A 20,612-nucleotide genomic window follows, 5' to 3' on the forward strand; every position below is an offset into this window, starting at 1 on the left:
TAAAGTTTATCTTTAGAATTTAAAAGACACCACTTAATCTTATGCTCTGGTTTTAGCAAACAGACTAATAGTATTTCCAAACTGGTGGCAGTACTGTGAGGTGGAGGTGCCACGTTAGGGCACAGGCAGAGCAGGCCGGCTGTGAAATGCCGCACAGGGCTTTGACCACACGGCTCTTTGTGAAATGAGTGACACGTGGGCTCCTGAACCCCAGATCGCATGCCACTTCTCTGTGAGATACACACCATTGCTCGTTTATTCTCAGTAAATTCTTTACGAGAATAGAGTTTCGGAAGATTTCCAGCAAAACCAAAGTTTGGGACTACCACACACAAAAGCCCCAAATTCAATGTCCAGATTTTACCAGAGCTGGAATCTGGAATGTAAATGCCACCTTCGGCTCTGACTAAGTTGGGTAAGGGGTAGCTGACACAGGACATACCTTTCCTTCTTATACAATTTTGCAGCGTCTTTCACTTCTCTAAAAACATGGTCTACTTGGCGCGTCAGCATGTCAAGCTTTAAGCGCTCTAGGAGGTTAATCATGTCATCGAAGACGGAGCTCTCCATGGAGGCTAGCTGCCCCAGCTGCAGCTTGCTGAGGGCGTTACTCTCTGCGAAGACCTCCAGCGCTGCCTGTTGAAGCTGCAGAAAGAACTGCAAGCAAGCACGCACCGGTTAGCACCTATCCCGGTTAGCACCTATCCCGGTTAGCACCTATCCCGGTTAGCACACCTATCAGCACAATGCTGGACATCCTGACATAGAATTTCTGCGCCATTCAAATCCCCTATTTAAGGTGCGCAGCCTCAAGGCCAGTGCGATGGCTTGATCAGTGCCAAGCCTGATGACGTGAGTTCATGCCCGAGGACCCACACAACATAAGGAAACAACTCTAGGCTCCCCACGGGTGTGCCACAGATCTGCTTTCCCACTCCCAGGAGGCTGACACCAGAAGATTCCCGTGAGTTCAAAGCCAGTGTGGACTACGTGAAACGTTGACTCTAAGTTAAACAAGCCTTCATCCTCTCCCCCAAATAAAGCATATAGCCCAGGACCAGTAAGATGACTTAGTTGAAAGAGGCACTTTTCACCAAGCCTGATGACCTGAAGTTTGATCCCTGGGCCCCACATGGTGGGATGACAGAACCAACTTCTGCAAGTTGTCCTCTGATTTCAACCTGTGTGCTGGGTCACACACACATGCATGCACAAAATATTTTTTTAACAATTCAGTAGTTTCAGCAACTCATAGCTGTGCGTCCATCACCACAATTCTAGAACACTTATTATTTCCTGCCAACAAAATGCCTCATTCACTGCCTGTTTCTCCCAACTCCCTCCAACTCTAATCTGTTCCTGTCTATGGATTTGACAATCCTGGACCACAAGTAAACAGAACCATATGAAGTATTCCTCGTGACTGACTTCTTTCACCTTAGTTCCATAGCATGCACTAAGTCTGTGCTTCATGTTTTTATTGCCCCCAAATACATCATATGAATATACTACATTTTATCCGTTCATTAGCTGATGGAGTTTGGGTTGTTTCCATTTTGTATCTATTATGCACAGTGTTGCTGAGAACAACACTGTGTAGGTTTTCTGTAAAAAGTATTTTCTTCTGTTTTCGCCTGTCCTGAGGAATGGAACTGCTGAACTTATAATTCTATCCGGCTCTCTAAAGAACTGTCCGCCAGCCTGTCTTCCTCAGCAACTGCAGTAGCTACATCAGGAGGTTTAAGCCTGCCTGCACACTGCTAATGGTTTTATGTAGTTTGTTGCTTTACACTGGCTTGGGTTTTGGTGTGTGAGGGTTCTGTTTGTTTGTTTTGTTTTGAAAATGGACCTTGCTATATAGTTCAGGCTGGCCTCACATTAGCAGTCCAGTTAGCTCCTCACTCAGGCCATCCCAAGTGCTCAGCTAACAATGTTTTCTGTGGTACAGCTGGCCCAGAACTCTGCACCCCTGTGCCTGTCACCCATTGCTCAGATGACAGGGTGTACCTCCCCTGCCAGGTTCTTTTCTTCACTGAAGCAGTTCTTATCTGTACTACTGTATTTTCCTGCTGGTGAGCATGCTTCTTTGAGCATTCAGTTCTTCTAGACACAGACTGAAGGTTGTCATTAATGTAGAATTCTGACAGTCAAAGATCTAAAATGTCATTTTTGCAGTAATAAGCCCAGAGCCACCTATGACCACATGTCCAGGAACTGCCTGAGAATGAAACTAGAATGACCTATGGAGCAGGCATGCCCAATCTGTAAATTTGGACAAATCCTACACTTACCCCCTTCCCTACTTCCACACTTAGGACAGCTGGAATTGAATTTAAAATTGGGTGTCTGTCACCTACAACTGAAAAAAAAATTCTGAATGGTTGGATATTTCAGGCATGGTATGACCCAATAAGAAATGGTTATCAACAGGCAATCAAAAACAAATGGAGGGTAAAGCTGTCATTGTTTTCTTTCTCTGTTTTTGGAATTACACAATACAAAAACTGATGGTTGTTACTTGAAGCATTTATAGTCCAAAGCATTGTGAAGATGACTGAAGGAGTTTTGATGTGAAGATAAAATCAACACCATAGAAGCCAGAATCCATCGTATTCATAATCAACTTTTAACTTCCATTCTTTCTCTTGGTCTCAGCAACAGATTTTCTCTTCGACAGGGAGATGATGGCTAACTCATCTTCACTAACAGACAGTGGCACCAAACAGTTGTGATGTTCTATGAAGAACTTCATTAACACTTGAACTCCGTCCCTGAACGCGCCTCCCATTGAATCACCTGGCATAAGACTGACAGTTTGTTTCATGCTATGACGTCTTAGCAGCAAGTGGATCTGTGCCAGGGCTGCCCATGAGGCACAAAAGCTCATACCGCACAAGCACACGCTGAGTGACCCCGACTGCCGCAGCGCATGCTGGAAGAGACCTACCACCTGAGCGGCGTTCTCAGCCCTACTTAGGGGCTTCCACTTTGGTCTCTTCTGTGCTGGAGACGGAATCCAGGGCTGCGCTGCACTCAGCAAGGAAGGTCCCACTGAGCAGAATCCCCAACCTCGACTTCATAATTTTTTAATTTGCCCTTCACATATATATGTGTGTATGTGTATATGTGTATATCTATCTATCTACCTATTTAGCTAGCTAGTTATCTGTGTGTGTACGTGTGTGTGTGTGTGTGTTTTTGAGACAGGGTTTCTCTGTGCAGCAATGACTAACTTTGTAGCCCAGGCTGCCTTTGAACTCACAGAGATCCACCAGCCTCGCCTCCCTGAGTGCTGGGATTACAGGCGTGGACCACCATACCCGGCTACATACTATATTTTCAAAGTGGCATATTAGTCCATTTTGTTTTTGTGATATATTATATAACAGTTTATATTTATAATGTGTCTTCCTGCATTCATTATCCTATTGTTCAGCATAGTTTTTACAGTTTAATGTATATTTTACAATCATATGGCTATCCAAGGTCCTTATGAATGATTTCTGTCAAGAATGATTACTGTCAAGAAATGTACTTTATTGGCTGAGCAGTGGTAGCGCATGCCTTTCATCCCAGCACTGGTGGGGGTGGGCAGAGGCAGGCAGACCTCTGTGAGTTAAAGGCTAGCTGGTTCTACAGAGTGAGTTCCAGGACAGCCAGGGCTAAAACAGAGAAACCCTGTTCCAAAAGACCAAAAAAAAAAAAAAAGTAGTGTACTTTCTGAAGCACATGGGTATAAAGCCAAATCCACACCTGTATCTTCACAGATGGTCTTAGGACACTGAATGCCAGCTGGAGGGATCTGCCAAGAAATCAGCCCAGAGGGCCTGCAGAAGTCACTTTTATACTGGCTCTAAAATATCTAAAGAAATGAACCAAGTTCGAGACTATAAAGACTTTTTTTTTTGGGAGGGGGCAGGGTTTCATGTACTCCAAGTTGACCTTGAACTTCCTGTGTAGCTGAGGATGGCCTTGAACTTCTGATCTTCTTGCTTATACCTTGTACATGCTGAGATCACAGGCTTCTCCACATGCCCAGTCTATACTGTACGGAACCAAACCTAGGGCTTTGTGCATGTGGGCAAAGAGTCTACCAACTGAGCCACATCCCTACTCCCTAAAGGCAGTTTTGAGTGGAAATGCATACTAGAAAATCTGGTTACCTTTACTTAGCTAGTAGCCTATATATTTTCTTTAGATTAATAAAAAGATTATAATTTAAATCTATGAACACATAGATTCAAATAAGAATCCTCCCCCCATAGGCTCATATATTTGAATGTTTAGACCAGGAAGTAGAATTGTTTGAAAGGATTAGAAGTATTGGGAGGTGTGGCCTTCTTAGAGTAGCTGTGGCACTGTTGGAAGAAGTGTGCCACCTGGGGTAGGCTTTAGTGTTTCAAAAGCCCATGTTAGGCCTATTCTCTGTCGCTCTCTATCTCTGCCTATGGATCAAGATGTAGCTCTCAGCTACTGTTTTGGCACCTGCTTCATTATGACATGATTCCCACCATGATAATGGGGTAAGTCTCTGAAACTGTAGAAAGTCATTCAATAATTCAAGTTATTTAAATTTTTCAGATTTGACTGAGAAAAATCTTCACTCACATTTCCTACACTTGGCATCATTATGCTTTTTGTCTAGCATGTAATCTTTTGGTGTGCCACGGACTTTCAAAGGTTAAAGAAGATCAAGGTGTTGATAACATTACTTAATAGAAAAGCACATTGACTCACAACATTGTCAGCCCAGTCTGCCAGTACTGTTGAGATGTAGTTCACGGCGTTAAGGATTGCACAGTATCGAAAGCCGAGGGAGTCCCTAGTCTCTTCTTTCATCACCTGTGTTAACCGTATCCTAAAATCATCTACAAGGTCCTTCTGTAACTCCAGGAACTGCAGCTTTCGGGAGGCTGTGGGGAGATTTTTATACCTGTCTGTAGAGAAAGTAAACAAAACACATGAAGGGTTAGGCACTGTCCACGGCTGGTTTTCCCTAAAGCCCTACTTTACTGCCTTTATGAAAACACTCAACCGGCCATTTCTAAACTGTTTAGGGATTGTACGGGAATAATGTGTGTCAGGGCTCATCCTGCAGTACACTTAAGATCTAGATCTGCACATTTTGCTATGTATAAATCATGCCTCTTTTTTTAAAAAGCCTCATTTTTAAAGAAGTGTTTTACAATAACTGTTCCTTAAGTCAGAAGCTGTTTGGTGAGGAGGGCTTGAGATAGATCTCATATAGCCCAGGCTGGCCTCAAATTTCCTCTGTGGCTTTGCACTCCTTATCCTTGAGCCTCTACCTCTGATATATGGGATTAAAGGTGTGTATCATCATGTCTGGCTATTTTTTTTTAATAGTTTCATATTTTTCTTATAGTCAAATACGTACTTATTGACTGGGTTGGAATGAACCTTCTTCAGGTTATCTTAAAAGTCAAGAGGTGAATTGTCAGAAGAGGACGACAGCAGTGAGGCTCTGTTGTCACCTGGAGTCTACAGCAGGGAATTCAGATGCTGCACACCAACAGAGCCTAAGGACGCTGGCCACCCTCTGGCCAGAATAACACTGAATGAGAAGAATCCTTATACTACTTCAATTCTAAAACTACCTTATCATTCTACGCTCTCCTTCAGTTCTTGATAAACCAGTGCCAAGAAAATAATATTTAAAGTTTAAGTTTGCACTGGACATGACAGTGTGTACCTAGTCCCTGCCAGCTGGAAAGCCAAGGCAGAAAGATCATTTGAGAACAGGATCTCAAGCCAGCGTGGGCAATACAGTAGGACTCTGTCTCTTAAAAAATAATGAATGGTGGCTGGAGAGATGGCTCAGCAGTTAAGAGCACTGGCTGCTCTTGGAGGGGACCCTGGTTCAGTTCCTAGCACCCAAATGATAGCTTACAACTCCATTCTAGGGATCCAGTGCTCTCTTCTGAACCACACAGGCACTAGGCACATATGTGGTATACATGTATGTGCAGGCAAAAGACTCATACACACAAGCCTAAAATAAAGTTAAATTAACTAAAAGGTACCGGAGAGAAGGCTCAGCTGTTAAGAGCACCGCTGTTTGTGTAGAGGACACAGGTTGGGTCCCAGCACCTACACGGCTGCTCACAACCATCCATAACTCCAGGTTCAGGGGGTCCAACACCTTCCACAGGCACCAGGAATGCGCATGTATACATTCATGCAGATACACACTCATACACAAAATAAAAATAAGTCTTTGAAATAACAATAAAATCAAATCTGAAGACATGTAAAAAGAATGACAATAAGTTAAAAATTAACAACTTAAGACATATGTATACCAATATTCATATCCTAAGTTGTTGCTGTTATTATTATTACTATTATTAATTGTTATTTTAGTATTTTGAAACAGGATCTCCCTATACATCAGGGTGGCCTGAAACTCACAGACCAGGATGATCACAAAGCCACAAATCCTCCAACCTCTGCTTCCAGAGTGCTGGGATGAAAGGAGAGCACTACCACACCTGGGTAAATCCTAAGTTATTATAAAGTCAAAAGTGAGACTCCTCTCATAGATTTTAATTAGGGTAGGAACAACGTGATGTTACTATGCAGCTATTTATTAACTACTAAAAGCAAAACAAAACCAAAACCGTACATATGAGCCATACTACTTTTAAATATTTACTGTGTTTATGTTATGTACATGCATGCCTGCTGCCTGAGGAGGCCACAGAGGTCACTGGATTCCCTAGAGCTGGAGTTACAATGGGTTATGAACTGGGCGCTGAATCAGGTCTTCTGTAGGAGCAGCAAGACCTGCTGAGCTAGCTCTCCAGCCCCAAACTTAGTACAATTAATTTTGTTGTTTGTTCATTTGGTTTGTTTTGGATTTTTTTTGAGAGAAGGTTCTCATAAATCCCAGGATGACCTCAAACTTGCTGTGTAGCTGAGAGTGGCCTTAAGCTCTTGATCCTCCTGCTTCAACCTGGCAAGCTGGGATTACAAGTGTGTGCCCCCATACCCAGCTTTAACACGTAATCTTAAACTAACATCATATATTAAAAGGCCAGTACTTACCAGTTATAACCAAAAGTAGGGTCATAAAAACTTCCGCACAGTCTGGAACCTTCATTTCATCCACATCAGTGATGTCTTTATATTGGGATACCCAAGCTGCCTCTGATGAGAGCATTGAGTCCATTTTTTGAAGAGCAACTAACACAAAGAAAGAAGGATCATGTCAAGGACTTACAGTCATTCTTAAATTATCAACTTACACATTTTTGGGAATGATGTTTTCATACAACACAAATTTGCAATCTCCCACTAATTAATTGCATTAGATTTAAAATATTCTACTTCAGAGTTAAATAAGATGCCTTATTCTCCCTCCTCTCAAATTCGCAAGATAGTTATGTGGCACATCCAAAGAACCCAACAAAGAAGAAATAGTGCATAGCAAAAATCTATAAAACAGCAATATCCTCTACTGGCCCAATACTCCAACATGCAAACTGTAAATCTAGGAAAAAAACTGAGATTCTGTGGAAAGAAAACACTGTCTTTGAAGGTAATTCAGTAGACCCTGCCCAGGAAAGATTTAGGCACCTATAGTTTTTACTCAGAGCTGTAAGAGAAAAATCCCCAAAACTTTGCACACCAAAAACAGACATTGCCAGGCCATGGTGGTGCATGCCTTTAATCCCAGCATTTGGGAGGCAAAGGCAGGTGAATTTCAATGAGTCTGAGGCCAGCCTGGTCTATACAGAGACATCCAAGACAGCCAAAACTACAGAGTGAGACCCTATCTAAAAACAAAACAAAAAGCAAACAAACAAAAATGAAGAAAAAACCCCCAAGACAGCCCTCCCCACCCTATGGCCATATAAGCACTTACATTTTCTCTCCACAGTCAGCCATCTCTGAAAACAGGTTTCCTCCGACAAAATATGCATACAGCTGGCAAAAGTGCTCGGATAGCCATGAACACTGTGCAGCTCCCGTTCAAACAACAGCACCTCATCCACCAGGTGACAGAAGAGACTGTCGTCATAGAGCAGGCAGGGAATGTCAGAAGCCAGCTTCTCAAGAATGAGCATCACGAGGCCGCGAGAGAACTCAAACTGAAAGACACCCAGGATGAGGGACTGTGACCTGAACAACTCTAACGTAGCTGAGGTGCACAGGACTCAGCCTCTTACCCTTGCGTTTACTGCAGAGCCTGCTTTATCCAAAATTGGCTGAATCTTCTCATCCAGAAAGTGAGCATGGTTTCCAATCCACATGAGTACCTGAGCCAAGTACCATTCAGGCTAAGGGGAAGGGAGAATGGCTTCAATTCTTTATTCAATTCTACAGTCATGGGAAATACTAATTAAATGCATTTAGTTATAAACAGATACAAACATTAGTTGAAAATTCCTGTATGTAAGAGAATAATTCTTACCCTGCATTTCAAACTCACAAAAGACATCATAATCAAATGTTTCCCAAAATACTCTCAACAACTCCAATAGTGTGGCTTACGTCCGTAAACGCATACATTTAAAACACCATATTGGGGTTAGAGGTAGCTTCGCAGTATGACATTTGCCTCGTGATAAAAAGGCTTGGTTTCTATCCACAGCAAAAAAAGAAAGAGGAAGAGGGGGCACAATGACAATAACAAAGAAAAGACAGTCAAACAAACCTAAGAACTAACATCTGCTCAGCACATACACAGCCTTAGATCCCACAGCAAAACAAAACAACAGCAAGAAAAAGGCCAGGCCGGTAAGCTGGCTGGTGGGTGAAGGTGCTGCCAGCAAGCCCGACAGCCTGAGTTGGATTCCTGGAGGGCACTTGGTGGAGAGACAGAGCCAGCTCCCACTGCCTGTTCTTCTGACCTACACACACAGGGAGAGTTCTCTTAAAGCCCTCCAAACCTAGCAAGACGGGCTATTACAAACAACTGATAACTTTGAAATAGCATTCCAAAAGAACTTTCTGAGATGGGAGCTCACGTAGGTCAAGCCTCAGACTCTCTATGTAAGTGAGGATGGTGAACTTCTGCTCTTCCTGTCTCTGCCTCCCCAGGATTTCAAAATGCAGCATCACACATGGTTTATCTGGTGCTGGGGACCAACCTGGGGCTTCATGTGAGCTGGACAAGTAGTGGCCTCAGACTGAGCTACATACCAAATAATTTTTTTTAAAGATTTATTTACTTATTATGTATACAGTGTTCTGCCTGCATGTACACCTGCACGCCAGAAGAGGGCACCAGATCTCATTATAGATGGTTGTGAGCCACCTTGTGGTTGCTGGGAATTGGACTTTGGAAGTACAGCAGCCAGTGCACCTAACCTCAGAGCCATCTCTCCAGCCCCCACCAAATAATTTTTAAACAGAAAGAACAGTCATCTGGTCTACATTACAAGTACACACGAGCCTTACACTGGCTCTAATCGTGGGAGGGAAACAGGCACAAACCACTTACATTTTCCTTTGTGTATGGATGCATGTTTGAATTTATGTGTGTGTCTGTGGGGGTCAACAAGCACCACAGGGTATGGGTGACAATTAGAAGACAACCTTTGGGAGTCAGTTTTCTCTTGCCACCTTGTCGGTCCTCGGGATCAAACTGAAGCTGTCAGGCTGGGAGTTTTGTGGCCTCACCCACTACGCCATGTCACCAGCCCCACATAAAGCATTTTAAATTGTCTCTAGAGAGGATTCTGCAAGCATTTCAAGTTTTCCTAGGCAGCAGCTCAAAAACATACTAGACTGGGATGTAACTCAGGGACAGAGCACTTGCCTAGCATGTGGGAGACCCTGGGTTCAACCCAGCACTGAGAAAAGTTACTAACTGGTAACTGGTAAGTAAATGCCTATGGAGGTCCAAATGCTGAGCTACAAATAAGGGCAGCATCTAATCTCAAGGACTGCCTTAGGGACGGGGTGCTAAGCTCACTAGGATCATGCCTTTACAAGGAGTCAACACAACTCAAATTTTTCTCACACTACACTGTAGTATCGCCTTTCTAAATGTTCAGTTTATGCTTTATCTCATTTACTTCCGAATTCTGCTCTCCCAATAACACTCTATCCAAAAAAAAAAAAAAAAAAAAGACCAAAGCACAAACAGGAATCTGCTGCCACTAGGTCCACTCATATGACATGTATAATACCTGGCCATTGCAGCAAACACCAAGAACAAACATCCTAGTAGATTATAATTACAGAAAAACAGCAACAGACCACACTGATGTGGACCCTCAGTCCAAGTGTTGGTACCAATTTCCTCTAAATTACTTAAGCCATCACTCAGGGCCACGGTGTCCCTTCTGTGGCTGTGAGTCACCCTGGCTCTGGCACCTGAACTCAGCAGCCAGTGCGCTCTTGTGGAATTCACATCTCTTTCTACTTTTATGTCTGCAGGAGTGGTCTGTACAGTGAAGCCTGGGCACAGAACTGGTGGTAAAGCCTGCACGCCCAAATGCAAACGTGATGATGTCCCAAAGACAGCACCAATCCTGACAACCTACATCCCAGTTACATCTGCAAAGGGCAGCTATGAGGCAGGAATTTAGAAGGGAAAACAAATGTGAACAGAGACAGGTTTTTACCTTAAACATGTGTAAGTCTGGGCACTGGTAACATTCACTATTAATGAAAACTCAGAGCCAAGTGAACACTGTGGCACCCACATGTAATCCCAGCCCTCGGGAGGCAGCTGCAGAGGGAGCTCAAGTCTGAGGCCAGCCAGGGGAGTGAACAAACAGACAGGAAGAGAAGAGAAGGGAAGACAAGAGCACATGCTCTGCTGCAGCGCACCTTGCTGATGACGTTGGTCTGCCGGCTGCCTCTGAAGTGGTACCTGAACCGCTTCTGAAGGGGGACCAGCATGATCTGGATAGGCAGGATCACAGATGGGGAGGCAGGAAGACAGTATTTTTCTGGGAGCTGTTTTTGCTCAGTTAATAACTCATCTCTGACACAGTTAAGTCAAGGAAAAAGAATCGAAATCATATTTATACACTCAAGTACACTACCACACAATCAATAATTCCAATAAATGTATTAGTACTTAGTAAAAGGTTTAATACAAATAATGTGAAACCTAGCTTTATACTGAGTTTAAATTCACTAGAAAGGTTTTTAGAGGCTGGAGCGATGACAAGTTAAGAACACTTGTTGCTCTTGCAGGGTCCAGATTCAACTCCCAGCACCCACATGGTGGCTCTCAATCAACCTAATTGTAGAACCAAGGGGATCAGATGCCCTCTTCTGACCTCCTCAGGCACAAGGCATGCATATGGTGCACAAACACACTTACAGGCAAGCCATTCCCTCTCATAAAATGAAAACATAAAATGTTTTAGAATCAGTTGGTACTAAGGAAGTCAACTTAAGCAATCATCTGATCAACACTTTGTCACTAAGGTTTCTTCCCATTGCCTATTTGTTGTCTTGTCCTAAAGGTGGTTCGAACAAGAATGGTCCCACAGGCTCATATGTTTGAATGCCCTGTCCATAGGGAGTGGCTCTATCAGGAGGCACGGCCTTGTTGGGGTAGTTATGGTTTTGTTAGAGAAAGCATCACTGCAGGTGGGCTTTGGCAATTTAAATGCTCAAGCCAGGCCCACTATTGCTATCTTTCTGCTAGCTGCCAGTTTGAATGTGGGCTCTCAGCTACATCTCCAGCACCATGTCTGCCTGCATGCCACCATGCTTCCTACCATTATGATAATGAACTGAACCTCTGAAACTGTAAGCCAGCCTCAACGAAATCCTTTCCTTTATAAGAGTTGCCGTGGTCATGGTGTCTCTTCACAGCAACAGAACGGTGACTAAGACAGTTGTTTATCAGGTTCCCAGCAACCACATGGTGGCTCACAACCATCTATAAAGAGATATGATGCTCTTCTCTGGTGTACAGGCAAAATACTTTACAAATAATAAATAAATCTTAAAAAAAAAAAAAAAAAAAAGATAGTTGTTTATCTTAGAACTTTTTTGAACAGCTCTTCCACTCCCGGACAATTCCTCTTTTAAAGAAAACATATACTCTGCAATAGGCAGTCACACATCCGACTAACCCAGGGCCCTCAGCTTGGAGAACTTTCTCCCCAGGGCTGGACATGGATCCCAGTGCCTCATTCATACCCTACCACTCTATCTCTAGCCCAAAATGCTGTGCTCACTAACTACAAATAGATGTAGAAAGTTTTAGTAAGTTTCCACTCCAACAAAGATACGAGGCTTGTAGTTTCAACAGCTGACAAAACAGTGTCTCCAAGGTCGCATACATCTCAGGGGCACTGGCAGGCCTGCTCATGCCAACAGTTTGAGACTGGGTCTGTGTGATGAAAGGCCAATGAAGCTGTGCTAAAATTTCCTCAAAATCACTGTAACAGAAAAAAGAAACAATGTTTCATATGATGCCATTACAATACCAAAGATCCATTGGAAATCAGTCACCATGAGATAATCCCTGCCTGGTAAGCTTGTCCTTGAGAATTTTATGCCAGAATTTAACTGTGGCTCTCAGGAAACTAAGAAGATGAGTACAAGATGACTCCTGAAGCTTGATGTCAACTTCTGTCATGGTCACCAGGATAGAGGCTGCCTCAGGCACATTATTGGTCATCAGGTATTGCTGAATGTTATCACTGCAAGACAAAAAAGAACACCTATTAATGAATTTCCATGGAATGAGGGTGTGTGTGCGTGTATGTGTGTGTATCTGAGGTCAATCACTCTCCACCCTACTTTTGAGACAGGGTCTCTTCATTGAACCAGGAACTCACAACTCATCTAAAGGCTAGATTCTAGACTGACTGGCCAGAAAGCTCCCACAATCCTCCTGCCTGCCTCCCCCACCTGGCTTTCTAATGCAGTTGCTGGAGACTGAACTCAGATATTTATGTTTGCATAGCAGGCACTTTCCTGAGTAAACCATCACCCAAAGCCCTCTTTGGAATAACTTGAAGCTCAGAAAAATGTTATCCCTCACTCATGTTTGACATAAATTGCATCTAAGGTAGAGGAAGCATTACCATGAGCTGCCTGCTCAGTTTATCTGACACTCGCATCTGCAGGAACCTTTAACCTCCTAAGAGCAGCAGTCTGTGTTCTGGAGGTGCTCTTCCACCTGCCCCACCCCTGTCCTCCTGAGACGACACATGTGTCACATTTCTGCAGGCAGCACTCATTTCTGGTAGGACTTCTTTCATAGAAGTTGTAATCCATGGGATAATGTAGTTAGCATCTGGGACAGTGAAGTACAGTAACCTTAAGTTTTTATCTACTTTGCACCATTTCTACATCAAAAAAAAATGTATTCCAAATTAAGTGTCTCATTAAATTAACATAAAGATTTTCCTTTCGTGCTCAAGAAACGTACAAATTAAAAGAAAATGAAAAAAGAAAAAGCCAGGCAGTGGTGGCATACGCCTTTAATCCCAGCACTTGGGAGGCTGAGATAAGTAGATCTCCATGAGTTCAAAGCCAGCCTAGACTTAGAACAAGTTCCAGGATAGCCAGGGCTACACAGAGAAACCCTGTTTCCAAAAACAAAAAACAACAAAAAAAGAGAACTGTACTAATGTAGCCAGGCACAGTGACACAAGCATGTAATCCTTGCACTGTACACTGGGGAAACAGAGGCAGAAGGATCAAGAATTCATAGGCCATGAGACCTGTCTAGACCCTCCAATAAAAAAAGAAATGAGATGTCTCAATGGTTAAGAGCACTGGCTGCTCTTCCAGAGGTCCTAATTCCCAGCAACCAAGTGGTGGCTCACAACCATCTATAATGTGATCTGATGCCCTCTTCTGGCATGCAGGTGTACATGCAGATAGAGCACTCATATACATAAAATAAATCTTTAGAAAAAAGAAAGAAAGAAGGAAGGAAGGAAGGAAAGAAAGAAGGAATTCTTCTTCACAAGGGTGCATTCCATTAATCTCAGTACTCGGGGAGGTGGAGATAGGCAGATCTCTTGTCAGTTCAATGCCAGCCTGGTCTCCATAGTAAGTTCTAGGCCAGCCAAAGCAAAAAGTTAACTTTATAAATGGACATAAAACATATAAGACACCACAGAATATAAAATTTCCAGAATTATATATAACATAGAAGCATGAAGGGCACTTAGAGCACAGGAAAGCCAGAATAACAATGTTCGTGGTATGACACTGCTCACTATCATCTTCATAAGAAACTCTGCCAAGTCAGGCTCGGTGCTGTGTGCCTGTAATCAGGGAGGCAGAGGCAGGCAGATCTCTGGAGTTCAGCCCAGCCTAGTCTACAAAGCGAGTCCAGGACAGCCAGGACTACACAGAGAAACCATGTCTCGAAAAACAGAAAAATAAAATAAAATAAATAAAAGAAACTCTGCCAAAATGCTAGCTTAAGCAAGAAGGAACAGAGGGAGGGGTGGAGGGGGAAGGGAAGACTAGAGAGGAAGGGGAGAGAGAGAAAATGATAGAGAGAGATAGAATACAGAATAAAAACTAGCCATTAAAGGGAAATTTAGAGATGAAAAGTCTCAGAAATTTGGAAAAACAACAACAACAAAAAAAAACCAACCAACCAAACAAACAAAAAACCCCTAGAAGTAGAAATGTTATCACAAAGACTATAAGGAAAAAAACTATATTATCAAGAGAGTGAAATAACTGTCTGTATGATGCTCATTATTAATTTGATTCTTATTCAATGTGATTCCTGGGTTGAAATTCTCTTTTAAACAATTCAGATACCAAAAAAGTTACTGCTAACTAAAGTCTGGTTTGGGTCAGTCTCTTTGACTACTATGAAAGGGAAACTTTCAAACAACTTATTCTGCTTAAGAAGGTTATTACATTACCCTTCATTGTTCTGTTCTCTCAGAGGGGCAAAGAGAAAAGAAGTAAAGTAAAGCAAGGTTTAAAACTCCTTTGTGGGAGGTTCTGGGGAGATGGGTCAGCAGGTAAAGCACGACTGTGCAAGCGTGAGGACTTGGGTTTGATCCTCAACAGACACATAAAAAGTTGGATGCACCTGCAGTCCTGGCCCATGAAGGGGAGACAGACAGGGGGTGTGAGGGAGTCAGCAGCCAGCCACTCCAGCCAGTCTGTGAGCTCCGGGTTTAGTAAGAGACTGCTTCAAAAAATAAAGGAAGACACCTGTGCACACTTTGGAGGGGACAGGGGACCATACTATGAAGCAGAATAATCTCCCCACTTAGGGAAGAACGTTACTCTGGCTTGAGAGGCAAGGCCAGATATAATCAACCTGTAGTATTCACAAAGCAGATGTGAACTTTATTTACTTTTTTATCAAAAGAACTTTCTTATTTTTTCCTACTCAAAGACAGTGAAACTATTATTCATCTAAGAATACTGTACAGTTTTTTTGTTTGCTTTTTAGTTTTTTGTTTGTTTGTTTGTTTCCTAGACAAGGTCTGGCCTTGTCTGATCTTGAACTTGCTATCTTCCTGGCTTGGTCTCCCAAGAACTGAGATTAGTTTTGCACATTACACTGGCCTAACTATGCAGTTCTTTTTGTTTGTTGTTGTTTTGTAGGCCAGGTCTCAATATGTAGTCTGTGTTTTCCTGGAACTCCCTATGCAGACAAAGCTAGCCTAAAACATGCTGCTTCAATTCCCAGTGCTGGGATTACAACCATCACTGGCTCACAGCTCTTTTTTAAACATTTCTTATCTATTTATTTATTTTTGGCCTTGAACTTACAGAGATCCACCTACTTCTGCCTCCAAATACTGGATTTGGTTGTATGACACCACCACATGGCCAATTACTTACGTAATTAGCGTATGAGTGCTTTGACTGCGCGCACATTATGTCCACTATGTGCACGCAGTCCCCACAGAGGACAGAAGAGGGTGTCAGATCCCCCTGAACTGAAGTTACAGGGGTGTGAGCTCCAGAAACGGAACCCAGGTCCTCTGGAAGAACAGCAAGTGCTTCTGACTGCTAGGCAGCTCTCAGCTTCTTACACTGCAGTTCTTATTGGATGATACCCATTTTTTAAAAAAGTATCAAATTCTAGGTGACATAATGTAGTTCAATGTGACAACTCTTAAATATTAGTAGGAATTCTGATGATCAAACTCAGGGAAATCTACCATTAGAAATAGTAGTTTTATCATGTGTTCAAAATACAACTAATTAAGCCTTAAAATTTTAACTTACAGAGGCAAGTAGATTTCTGTGTGCTCAAGGCCAGCCTGGTCTACAGAGCAAGTTCTAGGACAGCTAGAGCTACATAGAGAAACCCTGTCTCAAAGAAGAAAAAAAAACCACAACATAAAAAATTTTAACTTACTTACATTACTTTCTTTCAAATGTAAATTAAGATCCCTGAACATTTTATGTTCATTCACAACAGAGCAAAATAAAAATTTCATGTTATTTTCCTAAAACTGGTAAAATTATAATTTTTAATTAACTCAATTATTGAATAGCACACACACACACACACACACACACACACACACACACGCTGAGACTGATAATCATAAGAACAATGCCAGCCTACCTGAGCTCTTCAATCTGCGAAACCCACTTCAGGTAGGTGAGATGCCGCCCAATTTCTTCTATCTGGTTGATCATAGCCCCAAGGTCGTCCATCCAGGGCTGTGCAGTCAGCAAATGGCTGTTAATGGAACTGAAGAGAGGTTCTTCCTGCTCCAGAAACTGATTCAGGACTTGTTTGGATTCCTCTGCATCTTTTAAAGCACTTTGAATTCTCTTGGGGATTTCTGATGAAATTGTAAGTACCTAATGACATGTAAAAATATTAACAATGAGATAAAATTTTGATAGTTTAGTCCTTTCCAAAAACATGGTCCAACAGAACTGAAAGTTTTCCATTACAATTTTCAAGCTAGCTGGGCATGGTGGTACACATTTTTAATCCCAGCCTCAGAAGGTACGTGTAGGAAAATCTTTATAAATTTGAGACTATATCTCAGTTACAGTCACATAATAAGACAATGTCTTAAAAACAAAACATGTCAGGGGGAGGGGTGACGCAGGCCTGTAATCCCAGCACTCAGGAGGCAGAGGCAGGCCGATCTCTGTGAGTTCAAGGCCAGCCTGGTCTACAGAATGAGTCCCAGGACAGCCATGACTATGCAGAGAAACCCTGTTTCAAAAAGCCATAAATAAATAAATAAATAAATAAATAAATAAATAACGTTCAAACAAAAGGTTTCGCTGGTCCCAACAGTCTCAGCACTTGGGAGGCAGAGGCAGGAGAATCAGGAATTCGAGGTCAGTCTTCCCTATTTATTGGGGTCTAGACCAGCCTTACAGTATGTACAACTGTCTCAAAACGAACAAAGCAAGGGCCAGGAAGGTAGTCTTGTAGGCAGACTACTCATCACACAAGCATGAGAACCTAGGTCTGGGTCCCAGCACCCATATAAACAGCCAGGCACAGCAGTGTCTGTAACCCCCATGCCAGGAGGACAGAGACAGAGTTTCTGCTCAGTGGCAGCCAGTCTAGCTGCGTCAGTGAGCTTCAGGTTCAGCAGGAGACCCTGCCTCAAAAGGAGGTGGACAGCGATAGAGATGGACACCTCATTACCTCATTGACCTCTGACCTCCCCATCCACATACTCATGCACACATATACCACACACACACACACACACACACACACGAACAACATTAAAAGGCTCAATTTCTTCATCTGTAGCAATCAACTCAAACAGATCTATAATGCTATAGGAGAGACATAAATGCTACACTGTTCTCTATTGTACTATATACTGTACACTATACAGAGAGACGCATGGCTCCCAGGCAAGCATCTGGAACACTTTGAAAGCATACAGCCAGAGATCTCCTGCTTCACCTACTAAGTTATTTTCCTTTAAAAACAAATGAAGCTGTGTCTGAAGCTGTTTTGATGATACAGCTGGGGATGCGTCTCAACAGGAGAGCGCCTGCCTGGTGTGCATGAGACTGGGTTCGGGTCTCAGCACCACAGGGAGAGCTTTTAAAGTAGGCAGTGTAGCACACACTATAACCCCGGCACTTGGGTGCCTGAGGCACAGGCAGAAGGAGCAGGTGTTCTATGCCAGCCTCATCTCATAGGAGTTTGGAGCTAGCCTGGGTTACATGAAGCCCTGCCTTGTAATAAAATACTGAAATACAGCTGGGCCCCTGTATTTTGCCGAAGCCTAGGATGAGACCTACTGATTTGGTAAGAAGACATTAAGGTAATGTCTTTAAACATGCCATTTATTAAAGGATATTTTTAATGGGGCTGGAGAGATTCCGTTCCCGGAATCCACAATGGACTGAAGCCTCTGGCCTACAGGGAGAGCTGCACTCATGCACATAACCTACCCCCAAGTATGTAATTAAAATAAGTGTTTTAAAAATGTTTTTATCATTATAGGAAATATAAGTCAATATTAGGCATCAGAATAAATGACTTATTTTATTTTATTTTGAGATAATGTCATATATCCTGGGCTAGCCTTGAACTTCTGAGCATTCTGCTTCCATCTTATGAGTGCTGGGATTACCAGCTAATGGCACCAAACCCAGGTCTACACAGAATTTTATACAATTTTAACTCAATCAGCCCTGATTAGACACTGAACCCAGCACTATGCTAGGGATGTAAGAGCAGCATCTGCCCTTGAGTAGAGAAGCATGCATTCTCAAAGGCAGAGTTAATGCCCGAGGACACACTAGCCTGGGTGTGGGGGGCACACCTTTAGTCCCAACACTTGTGAGGCAGAGGCAGGTGGAGCTCTGTGAGTTCCACATCAGCCTGGTCTATAGAGTGAGATCCAATCCAGTCCTGACTGAGTGACACCTTTTCAACAACAAAACCACCTGCCACACTAGGAGCCAAGAAAAATAGTATACTAAAGTGGCACTCCTGAGACCTGAATGAGAAATCACCTGAAGTCTTGCTCTAATGCACAGACTATAATTCAAAGAGGGAATAGATGAGCCTGGACAGGTTGGGAAAGACGAGATCATAGTAGTCCTAGAAGAGCATTCTTTGTATAGGAGACCACAGGGCCCACTGGATGCTTTAAGGGAAATTTACAGTTTAGACAGTAGGAACAGGAAAGCACGGAGGGAGCTCGGGCGACTGGGGCTGGTACTAACGGAAGGCAGGCAGTCAGCAGACTCCTGTGCTGCAGGGTTGGGTGGAGTTTTAACACAGCTGCGAGTCATCTGAGAAGATGGACCCTCAACTGAGAAAATGCTTCTGTCAGACAGGCTTTTTCTTGATGAACGATTAAAGTGAAAGGGCACAACCCACGATGGGCAGTGCCACCCTAGACAGGTAGTCCTTGGTTATATGAAAAAATCAAGCTGAGCAAGCCATGAAGGGTAAGCCAGTAGCCATTGTTTTCCCATGGTCTCGGCATCAGTTCCTGTCTTCACATTCTTGCCTTCACTTTCTTCAGTGATGGACCATGACATGCAAGTATGAGCCTAAAAACCTCTTTCCGTGTTACCTTTGGTGGTGGGTATTTTATTAGGGCATTAGAAAGCAAGACTTGAGTGATAGAGAGTGATGCCATTAGCCACAGAGGGAAACCTATTAAGAGACTAATGAGAACAATTTTGGACATGCTCAATTTCAGCTTTGTGGTGGTTTGAATAGGTATGGTCCACAAAGATTCATGTGTTTGAATGTTTGGCCCACAGGGAGCAGGACTATTAGGAGGTGTGGCCTTGTTGGAGGAAGTGTGTCACTGTGGGGGCGGGCTTTGAGGTCTCCTATGCTCAAACTATGCCCAGTGTAGCACACAGTCTCCTTCCGCTCCCTGGATCAAGATGTAGAACTCTCAGCCTCCTTCTCCAGCACCGTGTCTGCCTGCACACTGCCATGCTTCCCACCATGATGATAATGGACCAAATCTCTGAAACTGTAATCCAGTCCCAATTAAATGTTTTCCTCACAAGAGCTGCTGTGGTCATGGTGTCTCTTCAAAGTAATGAAAGCTTAAGATAGGTTCAGTAATGGAATTCAGTAAAAGTCTCTGTGGTCATTAGGGAAACAAGCTCGATTACAGGGATAAGATTGCTAATAGCAAATTAGAAAGTGAAGACTGGGGCTGGAGAGATGATGGCTCAGAGGTTAAGGGCACTGGCTGCTCTTCCAAAGGTCCTGAGTTCAACTCCCAGCAACAACATGGTGGCTCACAACCATCAATAGTGAGATCTGGTGTACAGGCACACATGCAAGCAGGATGCTGCATAAGTAATAAATAAATAAATAAATCTTAATAAATGAAAGTGAAGACTGATAATAAAGAGTTTTTGAAAATGCCTGACAGCCAAGTGAATGAATAAATGCCTACTAAAAAATGAAGGAAATGATTTTTTTTTTTTTTTTTTTTTTTAATGGGAAGACTTATGTATGCTCATCTGAGAAGACAGGCCTGGCAGAGAAGCTGAGGATAAAATTCCAAGAGCAAACTAAGGCCACTGCTGCCAAGGTGCTAGACAAGAGCAAGGGTATAAGGCTACCTTGGTATTAGCTCCTGCTGGAAGGCTTGTGTGCAGCAGGGAGGGTACCACTGACAGCAAAAGGAGGGATGCACAGAGCAGAGAGGTACAGCAAAGTACAGTGATTATGTATGTATGAAAATGTT

The 20,612-nt window shown here is 43.0% G+C and overlaps 1 protein-coding gene across 2 annotated transcripts in view; it reads right to left on the reverse strand.

Annotated features, from left to right (window-relative positions):
• Positions 1–20,612, reverse strand: part of Rint1 (RAD50 interactor 1) — a 30,553-nt gene that overhangs the window by 6,003 nt on the left and 3,938 nt on the right. For both annotated transcript variants that reach the window (XM_021661441.2, XM_021661442.2), the window contains 9 exons: positions 16,514–16,755; positions 12,468–12,641; positions 12,228–12,377; positions 10,804–10,960; positions 8,190–8,300; positions 7,886–8,111; positions 7,066–7,203; positions 4,738–4,937; positions 443–657 (listed from right to left, as the gene is read on the reverse strand). In XM_021661441.2, coding sequence (XP_021517116.1) covers positions 443–657; positions 4,738–4,937; positions 7,066–7,203; positions 7,886–8,111; positions 8,190–8,300; positions 10,804–10,960; positions 12,228–12,377; positions 12,468–12,641; positions 16,514–16,755 — 1,613 coding nt within the window. The remainder of the gene's footprint in view (positions 1–442; positions 658–4,737; positions 4,938–7,065; positions 7,204–7,885; positions 8,112–8,189; positions 8,301–10,803; positions 10,961–12,227; positions 12,378–12,467; positions 12,642–16,513; positions 16,756–20,612) is intronic.

The sequence above is a fragment of the Meriones unguiculatus genome, chromosome 21 (genome assembly GCF_030254825.1).
Source record: "Meriones unguiculatus strain TT.TT164.6M chromosome 21, Bangor_MerUng_6.1, whole genome shotgun sequence".
Lineage (NCBI taxonomy): Eukaryota > Metazoa > Chordata > Mammalia > Rodentia > Muridae > Meriones > Meriones unguiculatus.